We start from the raw sequence: 18,415 nt of genomic DNA on the forward strand, positions 1-18,415 counted from the left end.
AATCAATACTTTAGGAAAGCTTGGATTCCCTTAATTTCCCAAAAGGTCTAGGAATAACATGTATATGATTGAGAACCAAACAAAATGTCAATAAATATTGGATAGAAAATAGAAAATCTACTAGCATATGAGCTAATTACTCCCTGAACCACTAGTTTTCAATATTATATATTATTATGCTACTAAAAAGAAGTCAGAAACATGTTTAAGGCATCTGAATACATGATTCAATCGCAGTAGATTCATATATCTCTGATACATGCGTACGGGGGTTATGGCTAAGTCACATATATCTGGATGTTTACGACATGTATCCACATGTATCTATGGGGAGTTGTTAAGAAGTGTAATGTTATGTAATTAATTTAAGGTAACGAGAGAATAAGCAGATATGGTAAGAATGCTTGATTATTTAAGTAGTTTTCCCATAAATATAAATATTTTAGGGAATAATAACCGTCAACAATAATAACTATGTTTTAATTTCAAATATGCATTGAGATTGACTATTTAAATTATCACAATCCATATCACTTCATTTAATCTCGTATCAATTTTAATATTACAAGAAAATGAGGGGTTTTCATGATTATCCCGAGGGAATGAAATATCTACTCGCTTAAATCTATTTTACAAAATTCTCGTACTGCAACAGTTATGTACATTGTATACCTTCGTAGTATGCAATTCACATTTTGCATAAAGATAATATACAATAGTAAGAAAAGTTGAATCATACTGAAGATATACATCATGTAAATTATATATACCAAAAAAATACATATCTTTTGGGCATTTTGGAAATGTTTTTTCTCAATATAATTGGGTGTGATATTTTTTAAATGAGCATTTTCGCGTAATTTTCTCTGCATTTTCTGACAACATTAAGCCTATGACAAAGCAACAAGACTCTTACAGATCGAGCATTAGACTTAAAGTAAACGTCCAATCTCAATCACTTTAATATCGCCTATGTAGATCTTTTTCTTTCATTATATCCTATTTTCTGCTAAATTTACATGAATTCTAAAAAATTGTACGCAAAAGGATACATTTCTTTCTCCTTTCTTCCATGTTTTTGCTAACCATAAGTGTGCATAATTATTCTCGATATATATATATATATATATATATATATATATTTTATATCTTTAATTTGGAAGTTCTGAGTAACTAGCTAGCAGGAAAGCTAGATTCTACTCACTAGCATCCATGTTTTGGATCCACTAAAAATAGAGCCATACTCATATCGGATTCTTGAAAAATGTAAGTTGTATTCTTAGCACCCTATAATGAAGCGGTGTAATAACTAGTATGCCATGAACAATTAAGGAAAAATAACATAAAATATTTTTACAAGTTCTCACCCTTACGAGGTGATTACAAAACTCTCAACTAATTATGTAGTATCTTCGTTGGATGTATCGAAAACTAATTATGTATCTCGACAGATCCAAAATCGAAAAAAATATATCGAGAGCTAGTTATGTATCTTTACAAAAGAAAAAAAGTATCTTCATTGAATGTATCGAAAGCTAAACAGATCCAAAATTGAGATTTTCGGTAATTATGCAAAATTCAAAATTATCTATAATTGAACTCCAAACAGTCAGAATTTATGTGGCTTACAACACAACAATTAATCCATATCGAGTTAATTGTATGAAGTTTTTTTTTTCTACAATTTAAAACAGTTTCATATATAAATTGTCTTCGTATAGATTTATTAGTCATATCCCACCACCTTTACAGCTGTACCTATATATCGATTTGTAACGTTGAATTTTAATTTTTTTGTGATAAATTCGATCACTAAATCCGCACCCATATCTGAGCAGGGGCTCATCCAAATTTTCTTCCACAGGAAACTTACACGATATATTCAAGGATAAAATTATTTTTTATATTTATATAGTAGATGTTGAATTTCCTTAGCTTTTTTCGTATATTAACTTCTTTGTATTTTAAACTTCCTCTGTGACAAATTATGGTTCCGTCACAACCTATATGAAATACCTGACCGATGTTCCTAAAAATTTGATATACTACATAATACTTACACCTTACCCCTACCTTTGGGAGATAGAGAGTTTGTTTTTGATAGACCCTCGGTTCAAGGAAAAACATTTCAAAGCAGGGCAAAAAAAAGAAATAAAAGGAGTGAAGAGGCATGGCAAAATACTATAGAAAGTATGTCTAAACATTCTTTAAAAAAACATAATTATAAGAAAATAACACAATAAATCGAAATACAAAATACCGCAGACATCTATGGACAAAAAACTACAGCACTGATACAAAAAAATCTGATATAAAGAACATCATAAGCCAAATAGGAACAATCGAATCAACTAGTAAAACAATGTCTACATTCATATTATATTGGCCATTCTCAAAGAAAAAAAAGTGAACATAATCAGTTGGACCCTTCATTCTGTGGTTTATTATTAATGTTCATTCTCTTCCAAAAGTTTTTTGAAATTTCTCTAAGAATAAATATGTATGAACTTCTGAATTGGAAAAAGTATATCTGCAGCAACAATAGGACCTTTTCAGTAGTGGAGTATGTGGTGTAATGTCCAGAATTTGGGAGATAAAAAACAAGAAATGTTTTCTTGAGGATAATATATATCTTTACTAACATTATGTAGAAAAGAAATATTCATCATCTTCTAGTATTTCATTATAACATGGAGAAAATTGTGTTAATACAATCTAACCTTTTAGTATACTATACAATTGCTTGTACTCCTATTAGTTCTTTTTTCTGTACTGTTTTGAACTATTTTTCCTTTGAAACGAGGGTCCATCGCAAATAGACTCTCTACCTCCAAGATACGAACGTAAGTTCTATGTATACTCTACCCCTCTGGGACCCCTCTTCTTGGGTTTATATCGGGTATGTTGGTGCCTTAGTTTTACACTATTACAGTTGAATAAGATTACTTTCCAACAAAGAACCTTTAAACATTTGTACCAGAATATCTTACTTTCTTTTGGTAATTACTAATTGGAGCAACCACGGACAAAATCTTATTGGACCATGACAGCAAGGTCACTCTATAACTTACAATATCCGTCACATATTTAAATTGATCGAAGCAACCAAGACCGATTCTCAGTGGTTCGTGGAAACAATGTCACTCTATCACTTACAATACCTCATCATGTATTTTAAGTTTTTTGCACTTATTTTGGTATTAATTTCTAAACGAACAAATTTATGTTTGATGCGACCTCTATACTCTTCTTTTGTTACCCACCAGGCGTTCAGAATCCACAATTGGATTCTCACTAGTCTGGATCCAAGCATCGTAAACATTTAAGGATGAAGCGCTCCTTAACAAGAATTTTTCCGATACCTAGAGCTCGAATTGACACAAAATGGATCCTATGATTAATCCATATCCAGCTCTAAAGGAGGATTTAATTAGATTATACTCACCACCAAAGGATATGATGCAGTGGATGGGGCTGCTCTTCCCTTAACCAGATGTCTTGGGTTCAAGCCTAGGTTATGAAAAAAATCCTTAGTAGAGAGCGCTACCCCCGAATGGGCCCTACCCGGCGCGAATTCGGATTAGTCGGGCTCCAATGTGGGCACCGGACACCGGATGGAAACCAAAACAAATAAGATTATACTCAAACAGAAAAAGTTTTAAGTCTTGGAAAATAGAAGAAGTTTGGTGTGAGAAAATGTCAATCACAACTTTCATGTCATACCAAAACAAATAAGAAGTTTGCATGCTCCTCAACCCCAAGCATGCAAACCAAAACTGGAGACAAAGGGAAAAGAAGTTAGTAGATGAGACAACATATAGAGATTGGCTGTGATTGCAGACCATGTGGCAATAGCTTTTGGAATTTGTCTTGGAGCTTTTGGATCTTTCAGTTGATACCATTCCAGTTTCCTCTACCCATCAAAATCAAATTTTCATGAAAATAAAGGTTAAAAAATGTGCTGGAATGCATTTGATGACCAAAAAATTTATCTGGGACCAATCCTTTGGACCTGCTGCAGTTTTTGAAACTCGGGGATAATGCGCCCGTCTACCCTTGTCCATTTATAAAATAGCAGGCTCAGTTTACATGGTGCAAGACTCAAACGGTGAACAAGCCACAAGGGGTCCTTCAACAGTCGACCATTGCCGCTTGAACTAAGCCCTGGGAGCTTGAGGAAGGGTTGAATATTAGCATCAACAAATTCATGTGGATAGACAACTCTCTAACCAAATTACAATATAGCAGGGTAACAGGACATTTGTTTACCCTTTTTTCGAACAAAAAGTAGCAATATAAACCATCAAAACGCATAGCAATCAGTTTTTCCTACAAGAAGCTCATCACACTAGCTAGATTGTATGCAGAGTATGAAGCTATAACAATTTTAGTATGTCATTACCAGCTTTCTGCAAATGTACCATATGTATTATGATTCTGTTCAAGTTTCACGGACTTCCTACAAAAAATGCCACGCGGAGCATGTCAAAAGATATGTAGCTCACAAGGATTCAGTAGTTCAACAATTCAAGTGGTACATGAGTTTAGAAAAGTTAGGTTCCTATCTATCTCTCTGTCATGGCTCTTCTTCACGTGAGGACTATAAACGGAAGTATCGGCTTCCTTTTTCCTTTATCCACAATTTGATGGAAGACCGATATTAAGGAACTCTATCCGTTTGATTTAAGTCCTCATCTTCTTCCGGATTACTCTTTGCTATTCAAAACTACGACTAAATATAAAAGTTGCAAATACACCAGTCTGAGAGGTAGGGACATGGGTGTACAAAGGGTGTATCACTTTAAACACACACCTAAAAAGATGACACCTAAAAAGATGAAAACATTGCACACTAGAGCAGAGAAAATGTGTCTATGAACACTAAAGGTTGAGCCAGTTGCTGTCAAAACACTGATTCTCATGCCAGATATGGCAAATGATTATTAATGCAAGAAATTCTAACAGAATCCACTTTAACTATTAAGTATACAACTTTCAACGAACTCAAACCAATGATAGCAACATGACTTGTCGAACTTAGCATGAGGATCTAAAAGTTCATGTTGACAGAAAAAATCCAACTTAATTATGTATTCATGATATCAATAACTATCACATAGTTTATATACAGTATGGCTTTCTTAAATGAGTCTATTAATTACACTCCCTCCGTTCAAGTTTATGCGACAAACTTTCCTTTTTAGTCTATTTCAAAAGAACGATAGCCTTCTAAATTTAGAAACAATTAGCTTTAAAACCACCAAATGTTATGCGAGGCTTAAAGCCACAGGTTTCAAGCTATGCCATGTTTAGATCTCAAGCTTCAAAAGTTTTCATTTCTTCTTAAAACCTCATACCAATTCAAACTATGCCAAATGAAATTTGCAAATAGTCATTGCTGTTCATATAACATGATCATATAAAATACCAACCACCACAATGCTTCTAGTGTTATTTTCGTGAAAGAGATTGCTTGAATGGTCGTTGTCACCAATAGCAAGTAGACCATGTAAGAAAATAACAAAAACTAAACATTCTGGGAATCAACACACACAACAAACGAGAAATGGCGGCGCCAATAGTGACGTTCAAAGTAATGATAAAGCTGCACAAAATTACAGAAACATGGACAAGAAACTCGGAAGTGATTATTCTTAATTTCTTTCATCAATGACCTCTATAATGAGTGTGTACAAAGAATTACAAGCATCCAATGTCATGATAAATAATTAGTATCATTTATTCACTAATACTACAAAATTTCTAAACTGGAACCCCATTCCACAGGGCTAGTACGGGACATAAAATCTTTGACAAAAATTGGAACCCCATTCCTCAGGGCTAGTATGGGACATAAAATCTTTGACAAAAAAAATTCATTGTATAACCTCAGTAAACCAACTATATATCCCTTCATTCAATTTAATCTAAAACAATAACCATAATTGAAATTTACCAAAATTCCATCATTTCGAAAAAAAATTCATACCATACTCTATATATGGCTGAGCCTTACACCCTCGCAGTAGCAGGAGCTGCTGCATCATCACCCTCTTCCTCCTTTCCTTCCATCTGACTGAGCAACTGCTTATTCTTCTCAAGTGCAGCTGCAACTTCAGGAGGCATATACTTCTCGTCGTGTTTAGCCAACACTTCAGTAGCTGCAAAATAACAATTCCCACTTCTCGCCTTCACAGTTACCTGTAACTTTTTCTCGCTCAAGATTTCATTCTCTTTCTTCTTCATCTCCTCGGTAAATGGCTTTATAAACCCTTCAACCACAACGGAATGCCCTTCCCGAAAAAGATCCGGTAACGACCCGTCATACTTAACCAAAATATCAGTAATCAAATCAGTTATCACAAATTCCATTTCTGGGGAATTGGGTATTGGTGTTACACTATTTTCTAGTACTAATCCACCAAGTCGAAATTTGGATTTCGTAGGGTTTTCAGCATGCTGTGATAGGGCATCTGTAGGGGTTACATAGAATACAAGTTGGTCTTGGAATTGATTAAGGACTATTACTATGAATCCTGCTATGCAGCTGAATGTGATGGCATAGGTCCACAGACGGCGGGTTTGGAGTTGCCGGGCTCTGGCTGCGATATCGGGGCGGGCTGAACGATGGGATCGGGCAGGCCGGGAGAGTGTGGAGAAGGATCGGAGGGTGAAAACAGTTTGGTTGGTATTGAAATGGGGAAATACTAAGGGCTGTGATTGGTGGTGGAGAAGTGAAATCAAAGGGTGAGATTTGGGGAGAGAGGTGGTGGTAGTGGCTGTGGCACTGGTGGCAGCAGAATGAAGGAAACGGGAAGCTAGACGAGAAGTAAAACGAGAAGAAAGTTTCGAAGCCATTGAGATTTTGGGGAATTTGTCAGCTTGTGGATGGAGATAATAAGGAGGGAACTAGTGTTAGGGTGGGTGTTTGGTATTTCTAAAGTTCAGTTTCGATAGTTTTGTAATTGGTAATTGCAAGTAGATACCAAATACCAAACTTCAAAAGTTTGGTCCAGTACCTGTATATCAAACTGTGGTATTGTAGGTCGGTAATACTTAATTATTGGTGTATATAAGCCTTAAAATTAAGTGTAAAATTTATTTGTTATTGGTGTATGTAAGTTGAATCGGCTAAGAAATAATACGGAGAGTTGCTAATCCAATTCCTGGGAATTTCAATCAGTACAAGCTGATCCAAGCCACTATCATGCACAGCTGCAATACATGACAAAAGATAATTAGATAGGTAAGAGTAGGAAAAAAAATTGCCCTTGTAAAAACCACACATACTCTTGAAATTTTCGCGCATAAGAAATTATTTGCAACCTCAATTATTCTAACTTTACAATATTGTTCTAGTTTTATCTATTTACTAGGTAAAGGTTTTAATAATTTCTCTAGAAGTATCACCCCATGTGCACAAAGATGGAATTGATTCACATGTATTGTACTGCTGACAAAATCTCAATATAACTCATGTGGGCCTGCTTTGACCATTTTTCCAATGTATCTGGTTTAAAAGCCAATATGAATAGAAGTTTTTTCTATGTGGCCTGAGTATCAAAGGAATTCAGAGACCAAATGTCAAGTGAGCTACAGTTCCCTTTGGGTACTATGGCCTTTCAAATATTTAGTAGTACCTCTATCCTCTAAGAAAACAACCTATTAGCTTGTGCATTCCACTTGTAGAAAGGATAGTTGCAAGGCGAGATACTGTACATCCAGATTTTTTATCATACAGTGGCAGGATGAAGTTAATCATAAGTGTATTATTTGAAATGCAGATGTATCGAACACAGGTTCTCTTTTTACCCAAGAAGACCATTAACCTGGTGAGGGAAAGAGAAACACCCTGGGTTTTGGCCCTTAGAAAATTTCCTGACTGAACCCAATATGACTCATGGGTACGAGTCGTATGTTGGGGTACGAGTGGTATGGTCTTGTCGTATGTTGATCAGTGTTGGTTGGTGGGTTTGGATTAGTTTCTGAAATGGGTACAACTTAAGTGGTACGAGTCGTATGGTTGGATACAAATCGTTTGGTTTGGGTTTTTCCTTCATTTAATCTGGGACTTGGTTACTTAAGTTGGGTCTGAGTACGAGTGGCTCACCATGAGCCGTAAGCCAGGGTACGAGTCGTACCAGGGACTCGTATGGCGGATAATGTCTAAACCTTTCTTTGAGTCCATTCTGCTAGGGGTACAGGCCAAGGGTACGGATCGTATGCTGTGGATATGACTTGATTTGGGATGAGTCATACACTGGACAGTGTTAAGTCCAAGGAATGTGCATTGACTATAGGCAGTTGAATAAGGTAACGTGCAGTATGATTCCCTCGCCAATCCAATCTACCTCTCTCCAAAGGAGGTTTGTGCATCCGCCCTTGAAAAGTCTCACTAAAGTGTTGAAAATTCGCCACTCCGTCGAGCATGCCGCGGCATAGCCTCACCCAAGTTTGCCGCTTGTTTTTCAAGTGTCGCGTGCGTGTTCCATCCCAAACGATTAAGTATGCTATAAGTGGCCTTTAGTGCAAAATAACGACGTCGCAATTAGAAGTTTTCCACAACGTCGAGTGCGGCTCAAGAGCCCAGCGACGTGCCAAGGCCAACGTCGATGCATGGCGAAATGTCGCAATCAAAGGTTTTCGTGACCGTCAAGTGCAATCCTAGCAACAAGTCTAATTACCCGAGCGCCGACGTCCGATAAAATCGACAGCGCACACGGCCGACGTCGGCAAGGGCAAAGGCGGCTCTTAGTTAGTATCCATTAACCCAATCCAAAGTTTAATTTTCAACTACCTTTCTCTTTTTCATTTTTGGGGCGCTTTTAAATCTATTAAGTTACTGTAAAGATTGAGCTTTTATTGTTAAGAGTGCTAGAAACACAATGCAGATAGAAAAGTCCGGAGAATATATATCTTACTAGAACTTTATACTAACACATGAACTCAAGAAACGTAAAATTAGCAAATTAGTAGTATTTCTTGCTGGTTCTCCACCTCATAACTGCATGAAATCTTCTGGCAACTAAAGAGATATATTACCACAAAAGGACCTTGTTCAATGATTTATAAGTCAAACAGAAAGACACGAGGAGCTCCTCTGTTACTCCGGACCCGTTTATAATAAAATATCAATAGAAGTGGGCATACGCCCAGACACTGTTTAAATCACCATTAGCAAATTGAAACAACATTTGGTCGTTCTCTAACACCACCCCAAAAAAATAGACCTTAATCAACATGGCACGTCAGATGCACATTGAAAGGCAACAACTCAACGGGATTCTAGAAAGAAGAATCTGGGAGAGAAATGGCTGTAAAATCCATTACTAATTAAAAAGTGAGTTCCATAAATAATAACCTAAATTTAGGAAATTTCTTCAAATATAACTTATATTTTATTTAGCAACATAATATCACTCAGATATAACTCTTTTTGTCAAAAAATACTAAAACACCTCAAGAGCTTTCTTTTCTCTTAATTGACATAATATGCCATTGAAACCTCTTTTTTTTTTAAATACTAAAACTATTCAACTCACTTAATTAAATATAATTATATTCATGGTTCCTAGTTTAGGATGCATGAGTGCCAAGTTCCTTGGTGCGCAAGGTGGCCATTGTGAATCTGGCACATCGATGCATGGTTTACATGGTGCACCGGTGGCGTGGGTGCCTGGATACTCAACTCGTCAAAGACACCATCATAGTAGGCCACTGTAGGAATTCTAAAACTGGGAAAGAAGGATCCAATTATACTTTTGTTCAACAACTCAACACTCTCTTCTTCATTAATCGTCTCCAACTCTTACAATTTTTCAACGCATTGTACCAAATGATTTCCATCATCAATAATGTTGTTTTCATCTACCTCTACTAATTTCTGTATTTTCCTTTGCTTCTTCATTTGTTTGTCCTTCCCCATCTTTTTCAATAATTCATCCCTCCAAAGATTAGTTCTCTGCAAAGTGAATGCAGTTTCAATCAAATTAATTGTGTTTGAAAGTATAATGATTCTCTATTCATTTACTTAACTCATTAAAATGAAACTTATTCATGCCACTTAAGATAATAAAACATTTTAAGTAAAAGCATGACTATTCCTCTTGAGATTATATGATCTACATCAAAAAAAGGTTCTTACTCCTTCAAATATTATAATCAATCGAAGTAGCTAACCCAGCCCATTGACCGAACAAATAATGATTAAATAGCATGGTTGAACCAAGGTGTTTCCTAAATGTATAATGTAGCAAAGCTCTAAAACAACTTAATCCTTCAAATAAGGTCTATCTAGCGTTGAAAAAAAAAACTTAGCCATGCCACTAAGATTATTAATTTTCAAATAGCTTATGAATTGGTCCCTATTCTATGGAACGGAGAATCGCATAATGTCTCATGACGTTGCTCTTTAATTATTAAGATAATTAAAGATTTACCTTCTTGTTCAAATCGGCACGTGCATTCGTAATCAATTCCATCTTCAAATCCCAAATCTTTTTCAATGCTTCATGTTCAGAAGCATACTCCTGAAGAAATATTGAATTACTTAATTATCTCTAACATAAGATGCAATTATTTAAATTATTAAAGAGAAGACATTCTTACCTTGTTAAGAACCCTGAGAACAAGTGTCATGAAGAAGAGTTGTCTTGTTATAACTTTCCATGATCCACACCATGGCTTGACAACTGAATGTATGTCTCCAGCCATCGTTTTTATGTCCAATTCCCAATCAAATGATGATGTCAAGACACTTCTTTTTGGTTCCATTCTTTTGCCGGACAAAGTCATATTCATGAAGAAGCAAGATAGGGATTCCAGTTTGGTTAAGTTAAGGGAATCAATTAGAGATCAGAAAGTAGAGGTTTTCTCCCAAGGGGGAGATGGTGTGTTACGATGTTAAGGCAGGCTGTGTGTGCCGTGTGTTGATGGGTTGAGACAACAAATACTTGCAGAAGCAAATGGTGTGCGATATTCTATTCATCCCGGAGCCACTAAGATATACCGTAATTTGCAGGAAATCTATTGGTGAAATGGTATGAAGAGGGATATCGCAAGGAAAAGAATGGAACCAAAAAGAAGGGTCTTGACATCATTATTTGATTAGGAATTGGACATAAAAAAACCATGGATGGAGACATACATTCAGTTGTCAAAGCCATGGTGTGGATCATGGAAAGTTATAACAAGACAACTCTTCTTTAATTTGTACTGCTCTTGAAAATCCAGAAAAAATTCATGACACTTGTTCTTAAGGTTCTTAACAAGGTACGAATATCTTCTATTTAATAATTTAAATAATTGCATCTTATGTTAGAGATAATTAAGTAATTCAATATTTTTTCACGAGTATGCTTTTGAACATGAAGCATTGAAAAAGATTTGGGATTTAAAGATGGAACTGATTGCGGATGCACGTGCCGATTTGAACAAGAAGGTAAACCTTTAATTATTTTAATAATCAAAGAGCAACGTCATAAGACATTATGCGATTCTCCGTTCCATAGAGTGGGGACCAATTCATAAGCTATTTGAAAATTAATAGTCTTAGCGGCATGGCTAATTTTTTTTTTTTACAACGCTAGATAGATCTTATTTGAAGGATTAAGTTGTTTTAGAGCTTTACTACATTATACATTTAGGGAAACACCTTGGTTCAACCATGCTACTTAATCATTATTTGTTCGGTCAATGGGTTGGGTTAGCTACTCCGATTGATTATACTATCTGAAGGAGTAAGAACATTTAGGAGGTAGATCATATAATCTCAAGAGGAATAGTCGTGCTTTTACTTAAAATGTTTTATCATCTTAAGTGGCATAATAAGTTTCATTTTAATGAGTTAAGCAAATGAATAGAGAATCACTATACTTTCAAACACAATTAATTTGATTGAAACTGCATTCACTTTGCAAAGAACTAATCTTTGGAGTGATGAATTGTTGAAAAAGATGAGGAAGGACAAGCAAATGAAGAAGCAAAGGAATAAAGAAATTAGTAGAGGAAGATGAAAACAACATTATTGATGATGGAAATCATTTGGTACAATGCGTTGAAAAACTGCAAGAGTTACAAGAGGAGTTGGAGAAGATTAATGAAGAAGAGGGCGTTGAGTTGTTGAAAGTTGAACAAAAGTATAATTGGATCCTTCTTTCCCAATTTTAGAATTCCTATAATCACCTACATGATGGTGTCTTTGACGAGTTGAGTATCTGGGCACCACCGCCCCCAAGGCACCGACGCCCCACGCCACCGTGGCACCAGTGCACCAAGGATCCACGACACCGGTGCACAATGGAACCACAGGCATCGGTGCACCAAGGCACCATAAACCAATGGATCCAATGCACCATGCGCACCGGTGCATCGACGCGCCATATGCACCATGGGGCACAATGGCCACCTTGCGCACCAAGGAACTTGGCACCCATGCATCCTAAACTAGGAACTACGAATATAATTATATTTTAATTGAGTTTGATGAGTTGAATAGTTTTCGTATTTTTAAAAAGCGGTTTTAATGGCATGTTATGCCAACTAAGAGAAAAGAAAGCTTTTGAGGTGTTCAATATTTTTTGAAAAAAAGAGTTATATCTGAGTGATATTATTATGTTGCTAAATAAAATATAAGTTATATTTGAAGAAATTTTCTAAATTTAGGTTACTATTTATGGAACTCACTTTCGAATTAACAATGGTCAATAATGGATTTTACAGGCATTCCTCTCCGAGATTCTTCTTTCTAGAATCCCCGTTGAGTTGTTGTCTTTCAATGTGCATCTGACGTGCCATGTTGATTAAGGTCTTTTTTTTTAGGGGGGGGGGGGGGGGGGGGGGAGAGAACGACCAAATGTTGTTTCAATTCGTTAATGGTGATTTAAACAGTTACTGGTATATGGGCGTACGCCCACTTCTATTGATATTTTATTATAAAAGGGTCCTGAGTAACAGAGGAGTTCCTAATGTTTTTCTGTTTGACTTATAATCAAATCATTGAACAAGGTCCTTTTTTGGCAATATATCTCTTTAGTTGCCAGAAGATTTGATGCAGTTACGAGGTGGAGAGCCAGCAAGAAATACTACTAATTTGCTAATTTTACGTTTCTTGGGTTCATGTGTTAGTATCAGATATATATTCTTCGGACTTTTCTATCTGCATTGTGTTTCTAGCACTCTTAACAATAAAAGCTCAATCTTTATAGTAATCTAATAAATTTAAAATCACACCAAAAACGAAAAAGAGAAAGGTAGTTGAATATTAAACTGTGGATTAGGTTAATGGATACTGACTAAGAGCACCTTTGCCCTTGCCGACGTCGGCCGTGTGCGCTACTGATTTCACTGGACATCGGCACCCGAGTAATTGAACTTGTCGCTAGGATTGCACTTGACGGTCACGAAAACCTTTGTGTCATGCTGCCATGCACCGACGTTGGCCTCAGCACGTCGTTGGGCTCTTGAGCCGCACTCGACATTACGGAAAATCTCTAATTGCAACATCGTTATTTTGCACGGAGGGCCACTTAATAGCATACTTAATCGTTTGGGATGGAACACGCACACGACACTTGAAAAACAAAGGGCGAACTCGGGTGAGGCTATGCCGCGGCATGCTCGACGGAGTGTCAAACTTTCAACACTTGGTGGGATTTTTCAAGGGTGGATGCACAAACCTCCTTTGGAGAGAGGTAGATTGGATTGGAGAGGGAATCACACTACACGTTGCCTTATTCAACTGCCTATAGTCAATGCACCTCCGAAGGGAACCATCCTTCTTGCGCACGAACAACATCGGTGCACACTAGGACGAATAAAACCCTTATCCAAGAGACCCTTAAGTTGCTCCTTAAGTTCCTGCAACTCGGCCGAAGCCATTTTATACGGGGGAATGGAAATTGGATGAGTGTCCAGAATCAAATCAATACCAAAATCTATTTCCCTATCCGGAGGAACACCAGGAAGATCATCCAGAAAGACATCAGGAAACTCATTAACCACCGAAACTGACTGTAAGGAAGGACGTTCCGCGTTAGAATCTTTAACCCGGACCAAGTGATAAAGACACCCCTCAGAGATTAATCTTCGAGCTCTAAGATATGAAATAAACCTCCCCCAGGAGCTAGAGAATCACTCTCCCATTCTATAACTGGCTCACCAGGAAACATAAAGATAACCTTACGGGTCCAGCAGTCTAAGGACGCGTAACAAGAGTGTAACCAATCCATACCTAGAATTATATCAAAATCCACCATGCCCAATTCAAACAGATCTACCAAGGTTTGCTTGCCACCAACAGATTTGCTTGCCACCAACAGATGCCACCCCCCCTATAGACTCTCTTAGCAACAACCGAGTCTCCTGCCGGGGTAGAAACAAAAAAAGGATGTGAAATCACTTCAGGATCAAAACCAAAAGATACAGCCACATAAAGAGTCACATAAGAGAAAGTGGACCCTGGATCAAGCAAACAATATACGTCACGAGAAAAGAGCTGTAACATACCAGTAACGACATCAATTGATGCCTCGGATTCCTGTCGGGACGCCAAAGCATGCAACCTATTCCGGCCAACACTAGAACCAGGAGCAGAAAGTGAAGCCACAGGAACTTTGTCTGCTCCCCTAGCCACCTTATTAACCGGACAATTTCTGAGCAGATGGCCTGATTGGCCACATTTACAACATTTACTCTCCCTTCGTCACAATAACCTCGGTGAGGAAGACCATAGAACCGACGAGGAAGGCACAAAGAAACTAACTGACCCCTGCTTGCCTGCGATTAAGCACCCTGTGCTCGAAAATTGTCACCACCTTGTTGACACCCGTCACCCGACTACTTCGGGTAAGGAGCACTAGCAGTAGAGAAGGAACCATAACTCCTCCACTTCTTTTTCGGCTATTTGCCACCGTCCCGATCACCCTGCGACTGAGCACCTCCTTAATCAGAAAACCTGCTCTTTTACCCTACCTGTCTCCAAACTCCATCTGTTACCTCTTTTCTTCTTCCACTTGCTGCATATGAATAGTCAACCTAGAAATGTCCATATCTTTAATCAGCAAGGTAGTCTTGCTTTACAAAATTAAATCTCGGGACAACCCAAAACCGAACTTCCTCATTCTTGCCCACATATCCGACACTAACCCCGGAGCATACCTTGACAGTTGATGAAATTTCAAGGCGTACTCCTTTACAGATATTCTCCCCTGCTTGAGATTCACAAACTCTTCCATCTTTGCTTCCCTCAACTCTTGAGGAAAGAAACGATCCAAGAAGGTCTTAGAAAATGTCTCCCACAAAGCTGACTCTTCCACCCCATCTCTATCCCTGTACCACTCCTCATACCACTGGTATGCAACATCTTTGAGCTGATAAGATGTTAAGTTTACCCCCTCCACACTGATAGCCTGCATCACCCGAAATATCTTTTCCATTTCTTCTAATAAGCCCTGTGGATCCTCCTCTACTTTCACACCAGTAAATGTAGGAGAACCATCTTCATAAATTGAACAACCCTTGTGACCTCAGCAGATAAAGCACCAGACGCACCCAGCTCAACTTGAGCAGCAACCATCTGAGTAATAACATGGATAGATTGATGAAATTTCGCGTTCATCATGTTTCCCTGAGGAGGACTAGATGACATCGGAGGAACTCCAGCACAATCAAGAATAGGACCCCTGGAACGAAGATGAACTCCAGATGTATGGCGTACTCCATCAACATCATCCCCACATGGGACGAAAGAATTTCCTTGTGTTCCAGATCTACAAGGCATGATCTAAAAGACGAACAAACAAGAATTAGAGAGGATTCCAGGACTTAGACTTCAAGCTTGAAAATAGATTACCACGAAAGTGAAACATTCCTAAATGCCTTGTAGCCTCTCTTATGAATGTGGTGTGCTACACACCCCTAAAAGAGATTCTACTCAACACGGTTTTGTGGACTCCCAATTGACTATGAATCTAAAGCTCTGATACCAACTTGACACGACCCAAACCATGGCCTTGTCGTAATGGGCATCCCAAGTCCAACCAGGACCGGGGACCACCCCTATCACCCAACCCAAACACCTCACGCATACCTTGATGAGCTGAATTTCAAACATATAACAAGATAGCGTGTAAGGACAGGTAATGACTTTGGGATAAGTCTATTCCTAGACCAACCCGACCAAGTCACCCCATCCACCAAACCAAACCAACCAAATACCAAACCAAATGAGTTCCAAAACACACACACACATATATATAATCCCAAAATAAAATAGAATCGAACGGTGAGAAATTTAGTCCAATGATGTCAGCCCCAATACCAATGCCAATACTAAGGCTGACACCCATACCGATCCCACACATACCAACCCATAGCAGTACCACAACACCTCTAACCAAAAAGAGTAAAAATATCCGATTGGGACATGCCCCCAACCGTAGTCAAAACCAATATCCATATATAAACCAAAGTGTATGAAAATATCTATAACATGAAATGGAGCCTTCCGAAAATATGGAAGCTCACCACTTCAGTCCGAATGCCAATCCCGGAGTCAATCACTATGCAGGAGGAGTAGAACGGCCGGTTCCTGCATCGCGTGGGGATACAACGCCTGAAGACGGGTTAGCGAGTGAATGCTAGCATGAACTCAGAATAAGGATAAAATAATTCCATTTAATAAAACCAAGTAATTCAACCATATGCATTATTCATATTACTTGTGCACATATTAGATCACCTAAGAAAACCATTCTGGGTTTCTAATATTTTTCTACTGTTGATTACCTCTGGATGGAAAGAAACCTTTGTAGATTTCAAGAGAAAAGGGGGGAGAGTACCAGCATTTTGAAGGAAATTATGTTGGAACTATATATATCTGGACAAAAACATGCACCTAGAGAATCACTTTTGAGTACCCTACCAGGATATTCTCAACACTCTGGTTGGATGGTTGTCACACATTGTTTCATAATATATTATACTATGTTGTACAATGTCTGGTCAGATTGTATCATTTTCCGTCATTATAATGTCTCACATCAAGAATTTGAAGAATAAACCTACAAAAAGGTTGGGTGTGGGGTAGACCTATTATAAAAAGGTAAGGTAAACTAGTAAAGGATAAAATAGGATTATTAAATAATAAGTAAAGACAAAATGAGAGGATCAAAAAGCTAACGACGTGATCACACCAAATCAGTTGTTGCAGAAAATGGAAATTTTCGTCATTACCTAGTGATGGATTTAACGGTATGATACCGGTTACACATAATGAAAATTTTCATCATTACCTAACGATGGATTTAACGTACAATACAATATAATTTAAGTAACAATCAAAACAAACATTGTATCTAAGCTTACAACACAATATAATAAAACGGGTAACAACCATACTTGATAGAAATCCTTGAATAGCTAAATTATTATTACAGTTCTATTGCTTGATCTACTCCTTAAATCCAAGACATCTAGTCTCTGTAATTATGCTCATTTGGTTGACGAATTTTTTTCCATTTACCCCCCCTCCACCCACCCAACCTACCCACCCTCCCACCCCAAAAAAATATATGTATCTCCTGTTTTTTTTTTTTACCTGTTGGTGGGAGTGGCAGGAATCTATGGATTTAGTTTTTAAATTTTTTTTCTAAAATTGAAAATTAAAAAAAAAAAAAAAAAACTCCTAAATGTTTTTCTAAAATTGAAAAGTAACCAAAAAAATATAGCCTCTCCTATTTTTTTTTTCTAAAATTGAAAAGTAACAAGAAAGAAAAGAAAAGAAGAGAAGGGCAGTATACTAACCTTAATGGTGCCGTAGACGAAGGGAATCGCTATTCAATTGTACGTTTTTCTTGCTCCAGGGGAATTTGCCCTAACTTTTGTGTTTGATTTCTTTAGTCTTTAGTTTTGTTATATGGGCTTGGTACTGATGGGCCTATACCACATTATGGGTAATGGACTAATTTATACAAAAGAGAAAATTTCATAAATTATGATTTAGAGTGTATATTCAAAACGGGTCTATAGTTATTTCATCAGCCATAAGAGGTGTATTAGGTGGGTAATAGTTGTGCGACCGAAGGAGTTGTATTTAGGGGACGGATATTTGAAAAAGTTGTATCACCATATATTGTATAAACGTGTGCATTGTGTACATGCTGCTCTCCAGTCCTATTTTATATATCGTTATTTTTTTTTGTCCATCCTAAAAAGAGTATCATATTTTCTTATTTGATAATTATTTAAAGACACAATTTTATTTTTATCCTTATTGGTCTCATTTATAAGACCCACTAAATTAAATAAGGTCTCACTTATAAGACCCCACTAAATTAAAAATAATAATAGTATACATTTTTTTTATAAAAGACAATTTAGTAAAAATTATCAATTCTTTTATTATTTCTTAAACTTC

General features: G+C 37.1%; 1 protein-coding gene across 23 annotated transcripts; it reads right to left on the reverse strand.

The window, feature by feature from the left end:
- Positions 1-3,645: 3,645 nt before the first annotated feature.
- On the reverse strand, positions 3,646-18,143 carry LOC107842946 (cytochrome c-type biogenesis protein CcmE homolog, mitochondrial). 23 transcript variants are annotated; one of them, XR_007044473.1, is made up of 5 exons: positions 17,803-17,929; positions 16,525-16,588; positions 5,990-7,215; positions 4,403-4,459; positions 3,646-4,164 (listed from the first exon to the last, which is right to left on the reverse strand). XR_007044473.1 is itself a non-coding variant. In XM_047396126.1 (5 exons), the coding sequence occupies exon 5, from the start codon at positions 6,856-6,858 to the stop codon at positions 6,013-6,015; it is 846 nt and encodes a 281-aa protein (XP_047252082.1). In that variant the 5' UTR covers positions 6,859-7,215; positions 14,231-14,361; positions 14,506-15,781; positions 16,525-16,612; positions 17,803-17,945; the 3' UTR covers positions 5,636-6,012. The 23 variants fall into 23 exon arrangements, 20 of the variants coding, with proteins under 20 accessions (XP_047252085.1, XP_016542494.1, XP_016542495.1 ...); XM_047396126.1 differs by lacking the exons at positions 3,646-4,164; positions 4,403-4,459 and adding exons at positions 14,231-14,361; positions 14,506-15,781 and having other exon boundaries at positions 5,636-7,215; positions 16,525-16,612; positions 17,803-17,945; XM_047396132.1 differs by lacking the exons at positions 3,646-4,164; positions 4,403-4,459 and adding exons at positions 14,231-14,361; positions 14,506-15,781 and having other exon boundaries at positions 5,636-7,215; positions 17,803-17,927.
- Between the last annotated feature and the right edge of the window lie 272 nt (positions 18,144-18,415).

This window comes from Capsicum annuum, chromosome 9 (genome assembly GCF_002878395.1).
Source record: "Capsicum annuum cultivar UCD-10X-F1 chromosome 9, UCD10Xv1.1, whole genome shotgun sequence".
Lineage (NCBI taxonomy): Eukaryota > Viridiplantae > Streptophyta > Magnoliopsida > Solanales > Solanaceae > Capsicum > Capsicum annuum.